The sequence below is a fragment of the Centropristis striata genome, chromosome 18, assembly GCF_030273125.1.
Source record: "Centropristis striata isolate RG_2023a ecotype Rhode Island chromosome 18, C.striata_1.0, whole genome shotgun sequence".
NCBI classification, from domain to species: Eukaryota; Metazoa; Chordata; class Actinopteri; order Perciformes; family Serranidae; genus Centropristis; species Centropristis striata.
In genome coordinates, this window is record NC_081534.1 from 12,902,281 (window position 1) to 12,921,216 (window position 18,936).

The 18,936-nt window shown below is 39.7% G+C and overlaps 2 protein-coding genes across 2 annotated transcripts; both read left to right on the forward strand.

Moving 5' to 3' along the window:
* Positions 1 to 649: 649 nt before the first annotated feature.
* gnpat2 (glyceronephosphate O-acyltransferase 2) lies at positions 650 to 11,399 on the forward strand. Its single transcript, XM_059356947.1, has 16 exons — positions 650 to 723; positions 1,697 to 1,897; positions 2,000 to 2,176; positions 3,051 to 3,180; positions 3,324 to 3,451; positions 3,561 to 3,636; positions 4,543 to 4,694; positions 4,981 to 5,111; positions 6,140 to 6,381; positions 6,875 to 7,132; positions 7,210 to 7,289; positions 7,613 to 7,753; positions 9,564 to 9,663; positions 9,745 to 9,838; positions 9,969 to 10,030; positions 10,174 to 11,399. The coding sequence occupies exons 1-16, from the start codon at positions 712 to 714 to the stop codon at positions 10,224 to 10,226; spliced, it is 2,037 nt and encodes a 678-aa protein (XP_059212930.1). The 5' UTR covers positions 650 to 711; the 3' UTR covers positions 10,227 to 11,399.
* Positions 11,400 to 14,215: 2,816 nt separating this feature from the next.
* fam228a (family with sequence similarity 228 member A) lies at positions 14,216 to 18,858 on the forward strand. The gene is made up of 9 exons (XM_059355930.1): positions 14,216 to 14,496; positions 14,930 to 15,012; positions 15,752 to 15,934; positions 16,010 to 16,087; positions 16,559 to 16,753; positions 17,227 to 17,295; positions 17,378 to 17,465; positions 17,755 to 17,923; positions 18,699 to 18,858. The coding sequence occupies exons 2-9, from the start codon at positions 14,932 to 14,934 to the stop codon at positions 18,841 to 18,843; spliced, it is 1,008 nt and encodes a 335-aa protein (XP_059211913.1). The 5' UTR covers positions 14,216 to 14,496; positions 14,930 to 14,931; the 3' UTR covers positions 18,844 to 18,858.
* Positions 18,859 to 18,936: the final 78 nt, after the last annotated feature.

Below are 18,936 nucleotides of genomic sequence, written 5' to 3' on the forward strand. Positions count from 1 at the left end.
TATTAAGTAGTTAAAATTAGCCCTACCTGGACAACAATAAAAAGCTGCTGACATAAATGCATCAAAAATAATAATGTATTTGGAATATATGAAAAAAAATCTGAGTGGGGCCATTCTGCATAACTAGTGTTTTTATTTTTTATCCTTTAAGTACATTTTGATGCTGATACGTTTGTTTTATTTGACTTGACTCATTCACTCTTCGGCCATTCGCCTAGAGAAGATCCTTTACATACTGAGTATAGGTCTTTTCCACTCCAGCCATCTTTAGCCTCTTTACTTATCTGTCATCAGTGTGATGCATTAGGCTGATCATAGATACAGAGAGAGGGATGGAGGCTGACAGGGTGCAGCTTTACCTGAGCAGGCTTCATCTTTCCAGCCTCCATGAATTCTTGGGGGAAAAGAGAGAAAGATCAATTTTTTAGCACACTCAGGAATCTGATACGTACATGTTCAGATTTCTGCAAGCAACACTAGTTTTACTTTGCCACACACACTGTCCTCCACAACAGTGTGCAGGGGTTATTCAAGAGCAACGGGCTGCACATTACAATGGGCGGGAGGAGTTTCCTAAACCCAGCGTCGCCATTGGCTGAGCCCCGCGGGGTGCTGCGCTTCACGCAGGGTGTATCGAAGGGAGCTTTCAAGTATGGAAAACTAAAGTCGGCGAGGACAGCCACCTGCGAGGGCTGTTTGTTCCTGTGCAGGATGACGGACACGGTAAGACAGCCGGCAACACCTGTAGACTTTGTTTTCATGCAGAAAACGTGTTGGATCCTGTCAGCTGTCTTGTCATTTTGTACACAGTACGAGCTTATGCACGCTTTAAAAGTTATAAAGTATTGTGACTGAGCAAGTTATAAACATTTGATGTGTTTGCTGTCAAGTTGAGGCCATAATGCTGCTCTAAATAGATCTGTCCAATAGAGCTGAGTATATAAACTGCTGAAACTTTGGCCCTTCAAAAACATATTTTAATGCTAATATTGCTTTGTAGGTTGCTATTAACCGGCATTAGCGGGTCATAGTACAAAACATGAAAGTCTGCAGATAAGGAATTAGTGCGATGTTCATTACTAGATAAAGATCTTAATGGACTCTTGTACCTATAAGATCTCGGCCAGTGCTGTCTTTTCAGACCGTAATCACAAATATGCATATATGTTTTTTCATTGTCTGTTTGAAAACACTAAAAGCACGTCACTCAAAGCTTCAGTTTCATTTTCTATTATAAGTCATATAATGAAAAATGAAAAAAGGAAGTCCAGAGCCTGAAACAGGAACCACTCCTCTTCAAAATAAGAGTTGCAGGGTTTGACAAGTATTTGCTGCATACTGTATAGCAGGAGCTAACCTAAATAAATAAACAAATAGCTAAAATAATGAACCTAATGAATAACGAACATATTAACGTGATTGCAGCCGGGAATAACTGTAACGGCATCGTAGTAGCACTTTATATAGTTAAGTTGTGACGTCACAACCTTACAGGTGTCTTGGCTCTTAAACAGACACAGTTTCTGAGTACTGTTTGTGTGGATTTTTCCATTGATTGAGCATTTTGATACTTTCACAATATTTATATAGCACCCAGACCTGCGTTATAAAAAATAAGACGTGTAGATCTCACTTTTTACAATATGGGACCTTTAACTATAATGTTTTTTTACATTGATGTGTCTTCGTCCTCCAGTATAGGGATTCAGGCAGAGCAGGACTGCAAAATGAGGAGGAGTTTGTGGATATATTGGAGGAGAGGAGGCAAAGCAGTGATCTTGGCCATGCCTTCAGGACCTTTAGCCCCAACCCTTACAAAGGAGCCCCATCCTTCTCCACAGCTGACCTAGACAAAGCCGTGCTGGAGTCCCAGTATCTACGCTACATGGCCAAGGAGGTGGGATGGTGTGATGTGTGTGATGTGAAAAGATGAAAGAAAGACATTTTACACTGTTGCATCATCAATATGGAGTCAGCCTTTTCCTTCATTGCTCCCCAGATTTCTGTGGAGACAGGATCATCAGTGGAGGAGGTGAGAGAGGAGGCTCTTGAAATTATTGAGGAAATGTCTCAAAACCTGCAGCTGGGGTTCGTCAGGCTGGTGGGCTACACAATGACCAAGGTGTTCAAGAGAGTCTTCACCAGCATCTATGTCAACATGGAAGGACTAAACATGGTCAGAAACAAATTACTAATCAATACTGTCAGAATAACAGCACATAGCAAGTGATGGATAGTGTCCTTTGTCCACTACAATGTACAGCAATGAGTTACTGTTAGCCGATTCCATATACATATACAGTGGCTCTTAAAATACTTCATCCAAATTATTTTAAAAAAAGGTCAAATAAAAAAGTGATCAAATATGCTGAATGAGTTATTGGTTAATGACTCATAAATTCAATTCAGTAATATTTTTATAATAATCTTGTCCCCTGTATTTTATAAATGTCTCAAATATAACCACTATCTCAACTTATAATCACATTTTAAAGGTGAATTTTTGACAACTTCGACTAGAGACTTAATAGAGAGTTCGATGAGAACATTGTTGCCACTCTTAGGCTAAATATGAAGCTTTAGCCAGCTTTGGTAGCTTACATGTTATCTTAGCTTGGCACAAAGAAAACGAGGAAACAAGTGACAAAATCTGCCTACGAACACCTTTGTGCTCATTAATTAGCATGTTGTATCTCAAGTTTGAAAGTGGAAGTTTAGGGTTTTCACAAGGGGTTATCTGCGTAATTATTTTAAGCTGAGCTAACCAGGTGCTGGCTGAAGCTTCATGTTCACCATACAAAAATTTGACTGTTATCAGTCTTTTTTTTAACTCTCTGGAAGAAAGTGAATAACTGCCAAATTTACCACAGTTTTTACAAAATTTCCATGTGAAGCTAATTTTAACAATACAGTGTTTCACCGGATGGAAATTAATGAAATAGTGGCTTTTCTTTTATTGCAACAAAACAAGTGTTGTTTCAAAGACGACTATACAAAGAAAGTGCTACTGATACCGTATTGTGATTTCTCTGCTTTCTGTTACCTTGTAGCTCCAACAAGCCATTCAGGAGAGTCCTGTGATCCTAATGCCCAATCACCGGAGTTATGTGGACTTCATCATCATCTCCTACCTCCTGTTCACCTACGACATCCCACTACCTGTTATTGCTTCAGGAATTGGCAAGTATCTACTTGAATTAAAACAACAGAATGTTAGATAAAACAGTTACAACATCTGTAGCTGATGTGTGTAGAACATTTCTCATGTCTTTACTTGCGGACACTAACTTCTCTCTCTCTTTTTTCTTCTCCCCACTGTAAAGCTCTTGCACGGATGAAGATGGTCGGAGAGATAATGCGTCGCTGTGGAGCTTTCTTTATCCGACGTGCCATTGGCTCTGACAAACTGTACTGGGCCGTGCTGTCAGAATATGTCAGAACCATTGTCAAGGTAAAACATAATAATCTGCTACATCAGCCGTACCAAACTGCCATACCCCTTTTGGAAAAGGCTTCAACAAGCTGTTTCTGTAAAGAGTGTTTTCAACCGTTTTCTGTAGAAAGGAATTGCTCCTATGGAGTTTTATGTGGAGGGCCTGCGGAGTCGCACACTGAAGTCACTGCCACCCAAGTTAGGTAAGTATCATGTTAGTATTTTGTGTATGTCCCAGGTATAGACTGTATAAATGAAGCTACAGTGATTTCAACCACCAGTATGTGGACTATTGTTTTGAAGGCTTTTAGCTTTTAGTTTAGCATTTTAGGCATTGCTGTCTCCGTTCTTTGGAGCCAGAAGTGACCATATTAGGGTAGAGTTGGGAAGGAGCGCTAGTGCTAGCTAGCTGGTTAGCAAGGCGAATCTGTAATTTACGTCAACATATTAATTAAGATGCTAATTTTGGCTAGCAAAAGAAAACTAAACGCTGAAAAAAAATTGTTTTAGGAGGCCAAAATATTACAAATTAACTCAAAGAAGGGTCAAAGTTCTAAGGCAAAAACATGGACAATATCCAAATACAAAATCATGGCTAAGTTAATGTACATCCTAACTAACAGGTTGCCATGATAGTGACTTGTTAATTACTAGGTAGCTGTGCCGTAAAGCATACCCAGCTTCATGTCTATATATCTGTCTCACATTAGCATTATGCTGTTTTGAAGAAGTAAGGTTGTTTTTTCATAGACTTCCATACAGAAGTTTCATCTTTGCTTGTGTTGTATTAACTGTTGTTGTACATCTCTTTGGATAAAAGCATCTGCTAAATTACATTGTAGAATTGTAGAAAAGTTTGGCTTCTTTTTGCTACAAGTAGAGTTGCTCCCTGCTGGCCATTAGACAAAATGAAGGTTTAAAACACTTACAGGAGGAGATTTTTTCTGCCACTGCAGCTGTGTGTTAAAGTTTGTTTAAAATGTTAAAAAGTCTGTATTTGTCTTATCCAGTTGGCCATATCTTCCTGTAGTAGTTACCAACAACAGTAAAAAACAGGTGCATGCATTGTCATTTGGAAGGAATTCTACAGTATCTGCATGTGTCTGCAGGTATGATGCACATGGTGCTGGAGCCCTATTTTAAAGGCGAGGTGTATGACATCACATTGGTCCCCATCACTATCAGCTACGACCGAGTGCTGGAGGAGTCGCTGCTCGCCCACGAGTTACTGGGTATCCCAAAACCCAAAGAAAGCACCATAGTACGTCCTGGTCAGGTTACACACTTCAACCAAGAAGCCTTTCCACCTTCCAGCATTCACTGACATGTAAACTGTTCATGGTGAAGGTTAATCAGGTTCAGATGTCCAACATGGCAATTTGTTTGATACACATGTTGAAATACAGAAAAAAAAGTATTGGCAAAAAAAAAAGAATTTTGTCTCCAACCTCACTAACTCCTTACTGCAGGTCAGAAGGGTTCACGCATGAATAAAGCTGATTATTTCTTGCTCGTGATTCACTCCCAGCCCGGCTCTTTCTCTGCAGGGTCTGCTGAAGGCTAGCAAAGTGCTCAAAGAAGATTACGGCAGCATGCATGTGAACTTTGGCCGCCCCATGTCAGTCCGACATTTGTGTCAGGGCAAGATAAACCGCTGCCAGTACAACCTCATTCCCAGGTAGATACACTTTTTTTTAAACATTAGTACTATAATCACTGAAGGGCTGTAGTCTGGATTCCAGAAATAGTGAGGTCATGGGTTCAAATCCCCCCAAGAAAACCCACTTTAGTTTTTTTAATAGCCACCAACTAAAGTTTTTTTCTCCATTCTACTGACTTGTTAAATGTCACTGAATCTCCCTACATAAGGGCCAGATATGTCATCCTGGTCAAGATAATAAAGGTCTTTTTGATGTTTTTTTGGTCATCCCACAATCAAATTTAGTAGAGGTGCATAGTGCAATCTGATTCGTCAAGTGTCTAGTAGACTGATCGTCAAAACGTGTTATTTTTTATTTAGTTTTATTTGGGGTTTTTTGCTCAATGATCGCCCTCTGTTTAAGCTTTATATATATAAAGAAAAATAGAGAAACAACAATATTATCGGCTGAAACAAAGAACACACCTCGCTCGAAGCTCACTTACTTTTTGTGGTTAAAAAATAGAATCGTTTATAAATGTAAAAAGTATTTAGCACTAGTGCAGAATACCATTATTATAAGTATTAATACATTTATTATTTAGCTGTTGTTATTTAGCCTTTCTGAACCTACAACAGTCCTGCAGATATGTCTATTGAAGCTTACTTTGACATCTACTTCAAAATATACCATATGTCGTGATTTTTGAGAAATGTATGATCTGGAAAGCACAAATTAACACATTTTCCCGCCAGTGCAACAATTCGACTGTGAGAATAGTGAAATTAGGCTCCTTGGATCGCATTGTCGACTATTCTGGACTATTCGACTATTCTCACCCATAAAATTTAGTTTTATAAACATTTGAATCTGCCTTTAAAATACAAAACAACCGTCTTTATATACCCTCCAAATTTCCAGAAATATTATTGAAGAACAGCTACAGCCCTGTAGTCATGTATTTTCCTATCTGACTGCAACATACCCTGTTTGGCTGTGCCCCCTCCATTCTTCCTGCTCCCTCCCTCCCTCTCTTCCCTTTCTCTCCCTTTACATCTATTCACAGAGATCTCCCCCAGAAGCCCAGTGCAGAGACTCAGGCCTGTGTTAGTTGGCTGGCTCATCTGATGGTGCGAGTCCAAGAAGAGGGCTCTCTGATCAGCCCCTGGTCTCTGATGGCGAGCCTGTTGCTCCAGGCTCCTACCACAGTCTTAACAGAAGAGGGCCTGCTGTGGCATCAGCTTACAGAAAAAACCCTCTGGCTCAGGAAGCTGGTGCTGGACTTTGGGGCTCGCTTGAACTGGCCTGGTGGGTGGAGAAGATAGATGGATTTTCATAATATTATATGTTTGTTTGAAATGCAGCTGCAACAAGCATGAGTGCATGATAAGGATAAGAGCTCTTCTTTCAGTGAGCCTTTAGAGGAGGTTTATTCTCATTTCCCTTGAATGACCAGCAGGTGGCGTGTGCATATTGCATTCCAAGTGAACCAGACAAAGTTAATGCTGAAAAGTAACAGAGACACTAAAGGCTCCTTGGACCTGGTCTGAGGTAGATCAGACAGATTAGATGAATGTGAGTTGGCACAAGCGTTCAGATTCACTTAGGAGGTGTTGGATGGATTAATGCACTTTAAGTAACTTATCCTAAGAAGACCCTACTGAACTGTCTCACTTACAGGTCTCATGTGTGAAAATACACACATGCAGACACAAACACACACATATGAACAAATACATTACAGACTATTCTGAGGCTGATACCGTTTGAGCAATGATCATGTGGACACTGTTTTCTGCAGGAAAAGTCCCCGACCTAGATGTGATGTCATCCACCGTGGCCCTTCATCACTCTGTAGTTCACCGTAAATCAGGGCGTGTCTACCTGGTTCAGGAGGAAGAGCGCAAGAGGAGATGTCCAATCAGCCCAGAGGAGGACATGATCAGGACAGCGGCGCCGGTGCTGATGCTGGCGTCCTACAGGAATCAGTCTCTGCACCTTTTCTTGCGTCCCGCCATGCTCGCAACATCCATGCTTATAACAAAGACTGCACAGAGAGGTAAAAGTTGAACGCAATGCATTTCTCAAATTAAAAACATGACATTTTCTAATATATTTACCTCTTGCCAATCACAGATGAGCTCTTTGACTTCTTCTGCTTCTTACGGGACGTCTTCTCCAACGAATTCATCTTCATCCCTGGAAAGTCATCTCAGGTAACAACCTCATCAGCTTCCTTTCGGGCATCTCAGGACGAAGATGGCAAAGAGGATTATTGTCCTGTTAAACCCTGGTTATTAAATGTTTAGTGCAAACATGTTGACACCTGTGCTTCTAACAAACTAAGCATGTTCAAGCCCCCATAGCGGGGCGTAATCTGGTTCTCCTTTCAACTATCCAAAGGCTACATAATGACTAAAACTACTCTTTATCATCACACAACAACACAAAACCAATCACTGATCCAGAAAATTTTAAGTCTAAAGAGTCAAGACTTGGTGTTTACCTGCCCGTTGATGTCTGTCTTTGCTTTAATCAGGACTTTGAGGAGGCGTGCTTCCTCCTGAAGAAATGTGGAGCAGCTCACATGAGTGAACAGGAAGTGAAGGTGTCAGACACGGGGCTGGAGGTGTTCTCCTTCCTGCAGGCACTTCTACAACCCTTCATAGACTCTTATCAGGTCCTTTGACTTTTGCCTCCTCTGGTCCAGATAACACACTCACTGTGCACTGTGCACACTCACTCTGTTGCAGATGGGGCTGTAGCTGCCACTGAGGATATTCAGTACATTTACATGACACTTGAAAAAAAAACAAATTATTGCCTAAATCTGATTATAACTGGACGACTGTGCATGTAAACGTGTTAGTCCAACTGATGTCGGGGTTCGTAGTGATGGCCATTAGTTTGACAGCACAAAGTGTTTAACCGAAGCATCCAGCGTTCTTGTCTGCCCCTCAAAATCACCACCCATCTTGTTGTTCTTGTTGTTCGAAAATGTCAGTTTCACGCCTTTCTCCACTTGTTTATTATGATGTAATAGGTCAACCGGAAAGGGGGCCGTATTAAACCGCTGAAATGACACATATCGCCACCCAGTGTTTAGGAGGAGGACACATTCCTGTCAGTTATTAGATTTTCTCAGTTGCATTAAAACTGGGACAAAGACAGAAGTCCGATTAGACGTCAAAATCAAATTTTAAGCATAGCTCGATTAAACTGTGCTTCTAAACGCACTGACTGAGGTCATAACCTCTTTGTTTGTTCTGGGAATGTTGTTGTTTTGGCCTAAAAAACATCTAAAGAATTAATTAGTAAACACCAGTAAAAAAAATCAGTTTGGTTTAGCAGTTGTTGACTTCTCTTTTTACATTCAGTTAGCAGAAAATATAATTGATCAGCCTGCGGCTCTTCTGTGTGGAGTTTGAATGTTCTCCATGTGTCAGCGTGGGTTCTCTCCTGGATTCTCTGGCTTTCTCCCACAGTCCAAACACATGCAGCTTAGCTTTAACTGGTGACTTTAAATGCCCGTAGGAGTGAATGAGAGCATGAATGGTTGTTTGTCTCTATGTGTCAGCCCTGTGATAGTCTGGCAACCGGTCCAGGGTGTTCCCGCCACTAGCCCAATGTCAGCTGGGATCGGCTCCAGCACCCCGCCACCCGAGCTCTGATTATCGGTTAAGGATGATGAATAATTGATCTGCTAAAACCCGATGAGTAAAATGTAAGAATACCAACTAATGATGGAAATGATGGATTTTTCTCCTTCCTGGTGCATTTTAAATCTGGCATTTGTAATGTTTATACTTCATTAAATGTTGAATTAATGCGTCCCGGTGGCTCACACTGGAAGAGCGCGTACCATTAAGGCTGAGTCCCCCTTTCTATCTATCACTTTCAATAAAAAGCATGAAAAATGCAACAACAAAAAAATCTTTAAAAGAAAAAAAAATGTTGAATCAATGTTGTTAATGTCTGTATTAGGGTTGTCACGACACCAGAATTTTAAACTTGAATACAAATCTAGTATGAAATAATCATACTTGATACCTCTTTCAAAACTACAGCAAAACAAAAACTATTTCTGGACAGACAACATTTTTTCTTTTAACAAAAAAAGTCACAGAACCCAAACCAACATCTTTTTATTTGTGTGTTTCATCTGAAAATCTGATTGGGGATTTATAGCTTTGGTATTTTCAATACTATCGGATTCAGACATCCTATCATCCTAACACGAGGTATCAAAAAAGTATCAATAAGGTTGTCAAAAGTAATAATATTTTTTAAAGCCTAAATCTGAGGTTTTGAATGTGATTGGTCAGTCTATGATTATGTATGGGAGGCTTACACACAACTTTGACAATCTCTGTTTTAGTAGAGCATGAAATGAAACTATTTTAGGTAAACTACAACTAAAATTTTAGTTTAAACAGGAAAAATAGGCAGTTTATGTCCTTGTGTTTCACTGGGTGTGTTTTTATGTCCAGGTGGTGTTCAGGTACTTCTATGAAGACGGAGTTCACGTGTTCACTGAGAAACAGTTCCTACCTGCTGTGCGAAACCTCTCTACAAAGCTCATCCTCTCAGGTGAAATAGAAAGTGACCTCTGACCTCGAGAATCAGTCCCATCATCATCAAATTAACCCGTCATGTGTCTGTGTGTTTCAGGTGAGCTTCACACCTTTGAAGCGCTTTCATCCGACATGCAGAAGAACGTTTTGTCAGCCCTGCGGCGACTGGAGGCTGTGACAAAGTTGAGGGCGTAAGTAACGAGATTAGCCCGGGCAAATCTGTTTGGTTTTAAGCTCATTTTCTGTAGTGGGTGAGAAGCTGTCTGCGTTTCTGATCCCAAAGTTATACCTGTTACACTTCTGTCTGTTTTCTCATCACAGGTCTGAGCAAAATGAATACAGAGTGAATAAAACAGCTGTCAGAAGAATCAGTGACATACTTTGTGAGTCAGCTGCCTTCAAATACAACTCATCTGTGATTAAAGATGTTGAATTTGTTCATCTTGCTACCTTAAATGTCCTTATCATGTATTTAAGATTTGGTGTTTAAGACCTGAGGGATTTTTCTGTTCCTCTCTCACTGTAGCTGGGAAAATCCCTCCCCAGATGCTCCAGACTACACCTGACGCAAAACTTTAGCCTCCATTGGAACAGATCCATCTCCAGTATCAGCTCAGCCCTGTTTACCTCTACTTGACCCTTTTCTCCTTTACACTTCTTCTTCCTCATCTTCTTCTCTCTGTGCCTTTATGCAGTGGCTGGCTAAATTTCTGCACTTTGAGCATTCAGACAAAAACTCTTGGATGCCAGACTTAACCTTGCAGCTGTCCACTCTTTTCTACCTGCCCCCTCTGAATCCTTGTTCTCCTCCCTTACAGATCTAACAGGGCTGAGATAAAGTTACAAAGGCCTGATATGGTGACCCAAGGGTGACAGTATTGTTGATTCTATTTGACGGCTATAATCAGTATTAGTCGATTAAGAAAGACGTATATACTGTATATATATACTGATGCACTAGTGATGCCTCTGGATCAATTTACTTATATATAACTGTATTTTAATCAGCTGCATTGTGGTATTATGTATTAGAGTTATAGAGTTGATTGACAGGGCTAGCATGTATTATTGAGAGAATTACCAATAGAGCATTGACGGATTATGAGACAATGGGTCCATGGGCACAGACGAGCAAAATGCCCCACCACCCCTCCTACATAGCACCAAGACACACAGACTTTATAGTTCTTTGGCCTTTTTTTCTTTTCTTTTTTTTGTGGCTCTTTGTAGTTGTTTTGCTGTTTTTTTTTTAGTTTATTCCTTTTTAGTTGTTTTACCCTCGTCACGTCTCTTTGCAGCTATTTTTTGTCTGTTTGGACTCAAATTGATTCTCTTTGTTGTGTCTCCTTGTAGCTATTTTGCATCTTTTTGTAGTTGTTTTGGAGTCTTTGGAGTCCGTTTGTGTCACTTTGTAGTCATTTTATGTTTCTTTGTGGTCATTTTGAGTCTCTTCCCGGTTGGTACATGTCACTTTGAGTGACATTTTGCAGGTAAAGGCCACAGAGGCCCCCTGACTATTAGGGCTCCAGTGCCTGTGCCCGGTAGGCCCATTCAGTAATCAGTCCATGCAATAGAGCACTTTAAAATAAACTTGATTGCTGACATAGTAAGTGCAATTAGATAGGAAACACTGAATTATGACAGTTGATTGTATTTACATTAATGTAATGTAGAAATGATAAGCACCATAACAATGTCAAATACCATAACCAATCAAAGATTTGTTTAAGACATTTATTTGAACTTTTTTACATCTTAATAAATGTAAAACGAATGTAACAAAATGCACCATAGAGTCTTGATTTTCATACTTAAATTGAATTTGTTTGTACTATTGCTTCCAGTGAAACCAGAGGTCAAAGTTCAACCTGATCATCTCTGCAAACCAATCAGCACACTGCCTGAACCTGTAACCCTTCAGCAGTTAGAAGGCCTCTTATGTGCCAGTTAACCAGGATATTGTTTTACATGGACCAACATTATCTATACACAGGTGGTACGTCAACTTTAATGCGTAAAGCGCTGACTGGGTCTTGACAAAACACCGAGATGTATTCCAACACTTTGGAGTTTAGCTTTTTCTCGCCCTCTTTGGCTCTGTGCCGCTCTTTGTCCCATCTATCCCTTTCTCCGTTCATTTGTGAGAACAGGTTGACCTGGATGGTGCGCAGCGTGGCCGCCAGGATGTAGAAACCTCCCTGCATCATGTGGCAGAAGGCGGCGCCCACGCTGAGCGCCGCGCCCATCAGGTTGGGCACCGTCTCACACACCACACACATCCCCTCCAGGAAGTGCAGCGTGCCCTTCTTGCCCGCCTGCTGGCCGTGGTGCAGGTAGCCGCCGTGGGGAGAGGGGGTCTGCTGGAAATGGTTCATCAGGTATCTCGCGCCGTCGGCGAAGTGAGTGGCAGCCCGGCGCAGCGGGAGGAGCGCCAGGTACAGGTGGCATGCTGCTTTGGTCAGAGCATGGAAGACCAGCCGCAGCTCAAGCACCGCGTTGCCTGGAGATAAGAGGGTAACGGGGTCAGATGGAGTCTAATTTAACACCCCGGCTAATGTCAGCAACCATTACAAACAGCGTCTGCCACTGGATTAAAGTGTTCACCAACCATGTGGGCGGCGGGTGTCACCTGAGCACGCGAGGCGCGTGGCCTGGGGCGTCATTACGCGCGCACGGGACCCATAACAAATCTTATGGTCTACAATAAAATCTTGAAGTCATATGTGCGTCTTTAACAGTTTCGCTTTTGACAAATGAATGTATTGAAACAAGGTAGAATAAGAACATTAGCATAATCTCAAAAACGCAAAAGAAGAAAAACTTAAAATATCTTTTTTGAGAAAAAAAATAGATTTTACAACTCCACGCAAGCCTTCTTATTATGTATTACTCTACACAATATAACACCTAAAAGTTGTAGTGGGTGCTATACCTGCTGCAGCGTTTATTCTAGTCAAGCTCAACTCTCTTTGGTGCATTTGGTGATTCATTGTAAGCTAAACTGAAAGGTAAGATAATTCATGTTTTCACGCAGAAAAATATACAGTGTATAACCTTCTTTATGTTTGATACAGAGACATACAATGTCTTATTTTTACTAGGAATTTACAAGAGCTGTTTCTGCCATATCATTCTTGAAAAGCCTTCAAATCTCCACTAACTACATTTTCACTTACCGTCTATAAAACAGAAAATCCATAGCAGGGCAATGATCGCTGCCAACCAAGTCCACCAATCCATGTGGTCTCCCCCCTGTCCTGGACTCGGCACCGAAAAGAAAGAAAGCAGTGAAAACACCCAAGTTATGTGTGGCCAAGCCCTGCCCTGCCTTTACGCAGTTAATTCCCGAACATTAAGTAGTCTCATGCTCCGCAGGTGTCGGAGCGCTGCAGCCTATGCGCAACACCTTGAGAGTGCACCTGAGGTGTCAACAGGTGCATTAGGACCAACACAGCCCAACTGTTTCACCTACTGCATCTCATAAAGTGAGTCTGCTTCAGAACCGAATAGCTGCAATCAATGATTTAACTCATTCATTCAAACAAAAATTGAAATGTAAAAAGAAAAAAAAAAGCATGGATTATTTTCCTCCTGTATAGTTTTACACCATGGGCTATATGTCTGCTTACTCCTGATCTCTTTTTACTGAAATGATTAGAGGCCAATCAGAGTCTCATTTTGTCTCACATATATACACATATATATTTGAATAGAACTGTTCGTTTTCTCACGCCAGGAACAGACAGGAAACATTGGTGAGTACAAATAAAGCCATCATGGGTTTAACTACCAAGGCTGGATAAACTCAGTCTGCCACCAAGTTTGTCTAGACACACGTGAGTGCCAGACGATGTGTCACCTTGCCTAAAAATAGATATTGTGGCAAAAAAAGAACGATTCTAAAATGTAGGAAATTAATTGGGGAATTATGGGAGTGAGAAATAAATAATTAGGGGAAATGTAAATATAATGATAGTAATATAGTTATAAAATACAGAAATAACAGTGAGAGGATGAAAAATCTTTACATCTTTCCACCCATCGTATGTGATTCACATATACATTATAGGAAGATACTGATGAAAAAACAGGCCTTATAACAATAATGATATTAATATTATGAAAATCTATCCATCCATCTATCTATCTATCTATCTATCTATCTATCTATCTATCTATCTATCTATCTATCTATCTATCTATCTATCTATCTATCTATCTATCTATCACAATACACACACAAATAATAGGAAGATACTGATGAAAAAAAGTAGCCTAAAACAATAATACTTGTAACGACACACAAATAAATAAAATTAGACAAAGTAATTACGTTTATAATTTCAAGACTTATGCACACCGATTCACACATAAGCTATGTATGTAATTTCTGTATTTGACACCTTTAAAAGCGCAATAGGCTATAAATAAAATGTATAATTATTATTATAAATATTATTATTATTATTATTATTAATAATAATAATAAACTTTGTTTTTATTGCCATATATTTGATTCTGTTCAGCTTTTTTTGCTGTACAAATTATTGTGAACAATATGACAGTGAATGGAGGTAATGTGGGTGTGGTATAACAGCCTAGTGTATGGTGTTTAGATCTTGTCTCGCGGTGAACGCCGCGTGCGTCCCTGCTCTCTTGTGAGCCGGTGTCATGGCAACATAACACCCTCAGCCTGCAGGACAGGTGTCCTGGAGGAGGCCGCACCTTTAAAATGCCACGACGTGTGTTTTATGTGATGAGCTGACCACAAGCCACCAAAGGAGTTTTAGTTAATTTGTTGCCGTTTTCACCACAAACGTCAGACCCAACCGTCCTCAGGTCAACACAGGTAAGAAACCACCACACTGCTATGGTGACACGGGTCAATTTTATATTAGAAGACACAATGTCATGTATCTGACATTCAGTTGTTTTATATGTCAAGTAATACCCCTTGAGTAAAACGATGTATTTAGCATGCAGCGTTAGCATAAAATGCACCTAACGTTAAGTCATTGGCTATAGAACATCTTTCCAGTCATTTTCTATGGAGCATTTTCTGACTGTACAAAAGTGACTTTAAGCATTCACGTTTGTGGATTTTTAAGAGTTTACTAATTTTATTTTTTACTACTTCATAAGAATAATGTGTATGACTTTTGGAAATGGTTGTAGTTCCCCTTTAAGAATACTAGACTCAGGTTTTTGGGGGGCAGTTGGCCACTAGCCTATAAGCAAATTAATCATTAATGTCTCAAATATTTTTTTCCATATTTTTTAAGGGATGAGCCATAAGAAGAGAAACACTGCCAGTGGTGTGATCACCTTCCACACACCATTTTCTGCCAGCATGTTCAAATCAGAGGTACAAAACCAAACATACTTGCCAACTAATAATTTATCACTGGTGTTTAAATGTCAGGCAGGCTGTCTGTGTACAGTATGTGTACTCTGACCACCTCAAACAGACAGGGGGTACAATGCTCCTCTGAATGCCTTGCTGCCCCTCTCTCCCCTGTCTGTACAGTGTCATGTTTAAACGAACAATGCAGGAATCTCAGTGTCCTTGGAAAGATGAATGGAAAGGTTTCAGGTTATTGACAGACACGTACGGTAGCCACTGTTATCCTCTCTTAACTCAGGACAAAAGGTGAAAATGTCCGGTGAGGGATCACATGACATGCAGGTGAATAAACCAGTTGAGCATCCAAACATTTGACAAAAAAAAAAAAGCAAGCTAACATTTTTGTACTGATGTTAAAGCTGCTATATTGTGTAAAATAAGAAAAATCCCCATAGTGCACTGACATACCTGACCCACCATGTGTGTTTGTCTGGATGCAGCTCAGGTTTCCAGGTAGTGACATGATCTGTCAGTGGCTGTTTTGTTGACCTCTCTTGCCTTTTGTTAACCTACATGGTTGTGTCTGCTCTGTCTGTGAAATGCAGCTGGGATTTTATAGTCCAAATAAAGCTCTGCAGATTCAATGTCATTAAATTAAATGGTGCATTGCAAGCTGTAGCAGCATTTTGTGTTTAACAATGATATAGTTGCAGAAAAAAAGTAGTGAGTGACCACAGAATTTACTCTACTGGTGTTTCAGGAGTGCAGATCAGATGTGAAGGACACTACAGAGAGCAGAAAGAACTCGTCACAGCCGAGTGCAAAGACGAGGAGCCCCAGAGAATGTGTACGAGCAGAGAAAAGAGAGGAGGCCTCACCCTGTGGGCCACAGTCTCCAGCCAAACAGGACTGGCTCTCTCACACCTCCGTCAGACAACTGCAGGTATTGCACTCAGCTAAACTCAAACCTGCACAAAAAGATGGTGAATTTTCTCACTGTTACAGTTTTACTATTTAGGCAAAGATGGAGGCTGAAAATCATCAGGTGCAAGAAATAATCCAACCTTTACTGGACACACAAAATGGCTTTATGAAGGTAAGATGCTGGAAAACTGAAACTGAAAATATTTGTAGTTTTGTATGTTCTTTAATTAAGTCTGACAGATTTAGTTACTTACAAATTAAAAATCAAGTGTTCCTTTATGTGTTGAAAAGTCTACTTCTTAAAATTAATAAACTCCTTAAAAACCTCTTGGATATGCTGGAAAAAGCATTGACACAAAGCTGAAAACAGTCCGTTTTTCTTATGGAAAGTTGACTTTTTAGAGATACGTGGTTCTCACAGCGACGCTACAAACATATGATGATTTTATAGAATATAATACATTCCTGTAAATTAAACTACCCAAACGTATATGAAGAAGGTGAAATCAGTAAAACCTTAAACATCTACAGCAGTAAAACTCAGCATTTTCCCCCAACTAGTCATTGTGTAACGAAAAGAGGTTTTGAATCCGTAACTTTGTGTCTATACCTCCCATGATGGTCAAAATATGTCTTCATCAAGGAGTTGGATAGGTTTCTGAGGGAGCGGGATGTGTGTGAGCTGAGGAGGAAGGAGCTGCTGCACAAGCGCTGGACTGAGCGTGTATGGTTTCCCCTCCAGAGGAAAGTGGAGGAACACGTGTCCAGCTGCAGCCCTGTGGCAGTCAAAAGGCGCCAGAACTTATACAGTGCCTACCTCCAGCACTGCACAACCAAGGTGACACTAAGCTCACCATTCACATTACTTACAGGTGCATCTCAATACATTAGAATATCATGGAAGTCAATTCCCAGTAGGTCAAGTCAAATAGCACCAAGCAAGTATTGAGTGCATATAGATGGACATACTTTTCAGAGGCCGACATTTCCATATTAAACATACTTTTTAAAATTGATAACTTTTGTAATATTCAAATTTTTTTAGACTGATTTTAGATCTTCTTAAATGTAAGCCATAATCATAATACTTAGAAGAAATTAAATAAATTAAGACATGAAATGTTTCATTCTGTGTGTAATGGATCTATATAATGTCTTATTTCCACTTTTGTTCCACCTGTACCTTTTGAAATGGAAAGACCTTGTTCTGGACTTGCACTGGTCTTACACTCTTATCACTACGACAACAAACAAAATACACATAAAAGAGATGTGTAATAATCTAACTGCTGTAATGTCTTTCATCTTCAGGGCTTTGTGTTTCTAGACCACTATGATCCAAGGGAATACAATCCGTTTAGTCTCCCCAGCAACTTCAAGGTAATCTTTTGCGATATATATTTCACTTAAAAAAACAGTTAAGTATTCTGAATGTGACAATATATTCATGCTTTATCCGTAGCTCAGTAAAGCGGACTTAAAGGACCCATTGTACTGTCAGTTACATGAAAGAGAGAAGGCAAGGGGAACGGCCCGTTCCTGTGAAGCAGGTATCTAATGAGTTTTTTTTTTTCTTTTTTAACCAAAAGGAAATTTATATGAATGCTTTGAGTTAAGTGTTTTCATTTAATCTGGGGGGAATTACAGTGAGACTAACTCTTAAAAGAAGAAATAACATATTCTTCCTGTCAGAATGAAAAGCTGTGTTCATGAGCAATAAAAAGCACCATTGCTCAGCTCAATTCACGCAGGAGTTTTGCTTCTATAGCATTACTTGTTAGGGTATGGCTAGTGGCTTATGGTGATGAATGTCAGACAACCAAATTTCCTTCTTTTCAGGTTATAAATACACAAGGAGAAAAGAAGAGAAGATACCTCAGGTCAGTCGTCCTCTCAGTGAGACAGTGACGTCTCAGGCTAACAAGCTGCTACAGGCCTCATCTCTTCATTGGGCCTCTGCATCCAGAAACACTTCAGATGATAAGAGTGAAGGAAGCAAGTCCAGCAGGTACAAATATACAGTATTATGAGAATTTTAAACCAGATTTTCTATAAAAAAAGTTCACCTGTCAAAACTTTTTTCTGACCTGTTTCTCATATTGTTTAAAGGAACTTAGAAAAATAACCCAATAACTTTTTCCCCCACTTATTCTTAGTCATAAACAGTGAAAATAAAAACATAATGCTCATATTTTTAAGAGCAAACTTAAGACTTATTCTTTTAACTTGGCTTTTACCTGAACCATTTTTAGAGATTTTTCTGCTCATGCATCTTAGTGTTATTACATCTTCTCTTTTATTTATTTATTTGCTACTATTTATTAGTCTCTCTCTCTATATATATATTATCATGCTCTAGTTATCTTAATTATTTATTTATTGTTTTCTTTTTTTATCTAACTTTTTATTTTATTATATTTATTTTATTTTTATTTTATATTTATACATATATACATATATATATATATTTATTTATTTATTCAGTTTGTGCTTTGTTTTTAATAGGATGGGTGGGATGAAGGTGGGTGGGGTGGAGGGTGTTTGTTTCTATGTTTTGTTATCTTTTTATTATCATTATTTTCTCCTTTCTTTTTTATGTAAAGCGCTTTGTGTTGCATCTCGCTTGTATGAAAAGTGCTATACAAATAAAGTCTGATTGATTGATAATGCGATCAGATCAGAATTAGATCAGAAAGAGAAATGGATCACTTGCTCTCAGGTCTTCCATAAGTTATTAAGTTAAAATAATGTGAAAAGTAACATTGTGCACGTGTCTCATCCAGGCTCGACACCACATCATACCACATCAGTGCAACTGCCACACCATTTGGAAGGTGCCATCAGACCGGCTGCTGGCTCCCCAGATGTGGACGCTGGCAACAACCAGCAAGTTTACAACAACTTCAGTCCTCGTTTACATCCAAATAAAATCCATTTTCAGCATGAATCTTTGTCTCTGCCCCCTTCTAGCTACCTCACATTTCCCCCAGATACTATACATGTTGAGTAAGTAGCAAAACA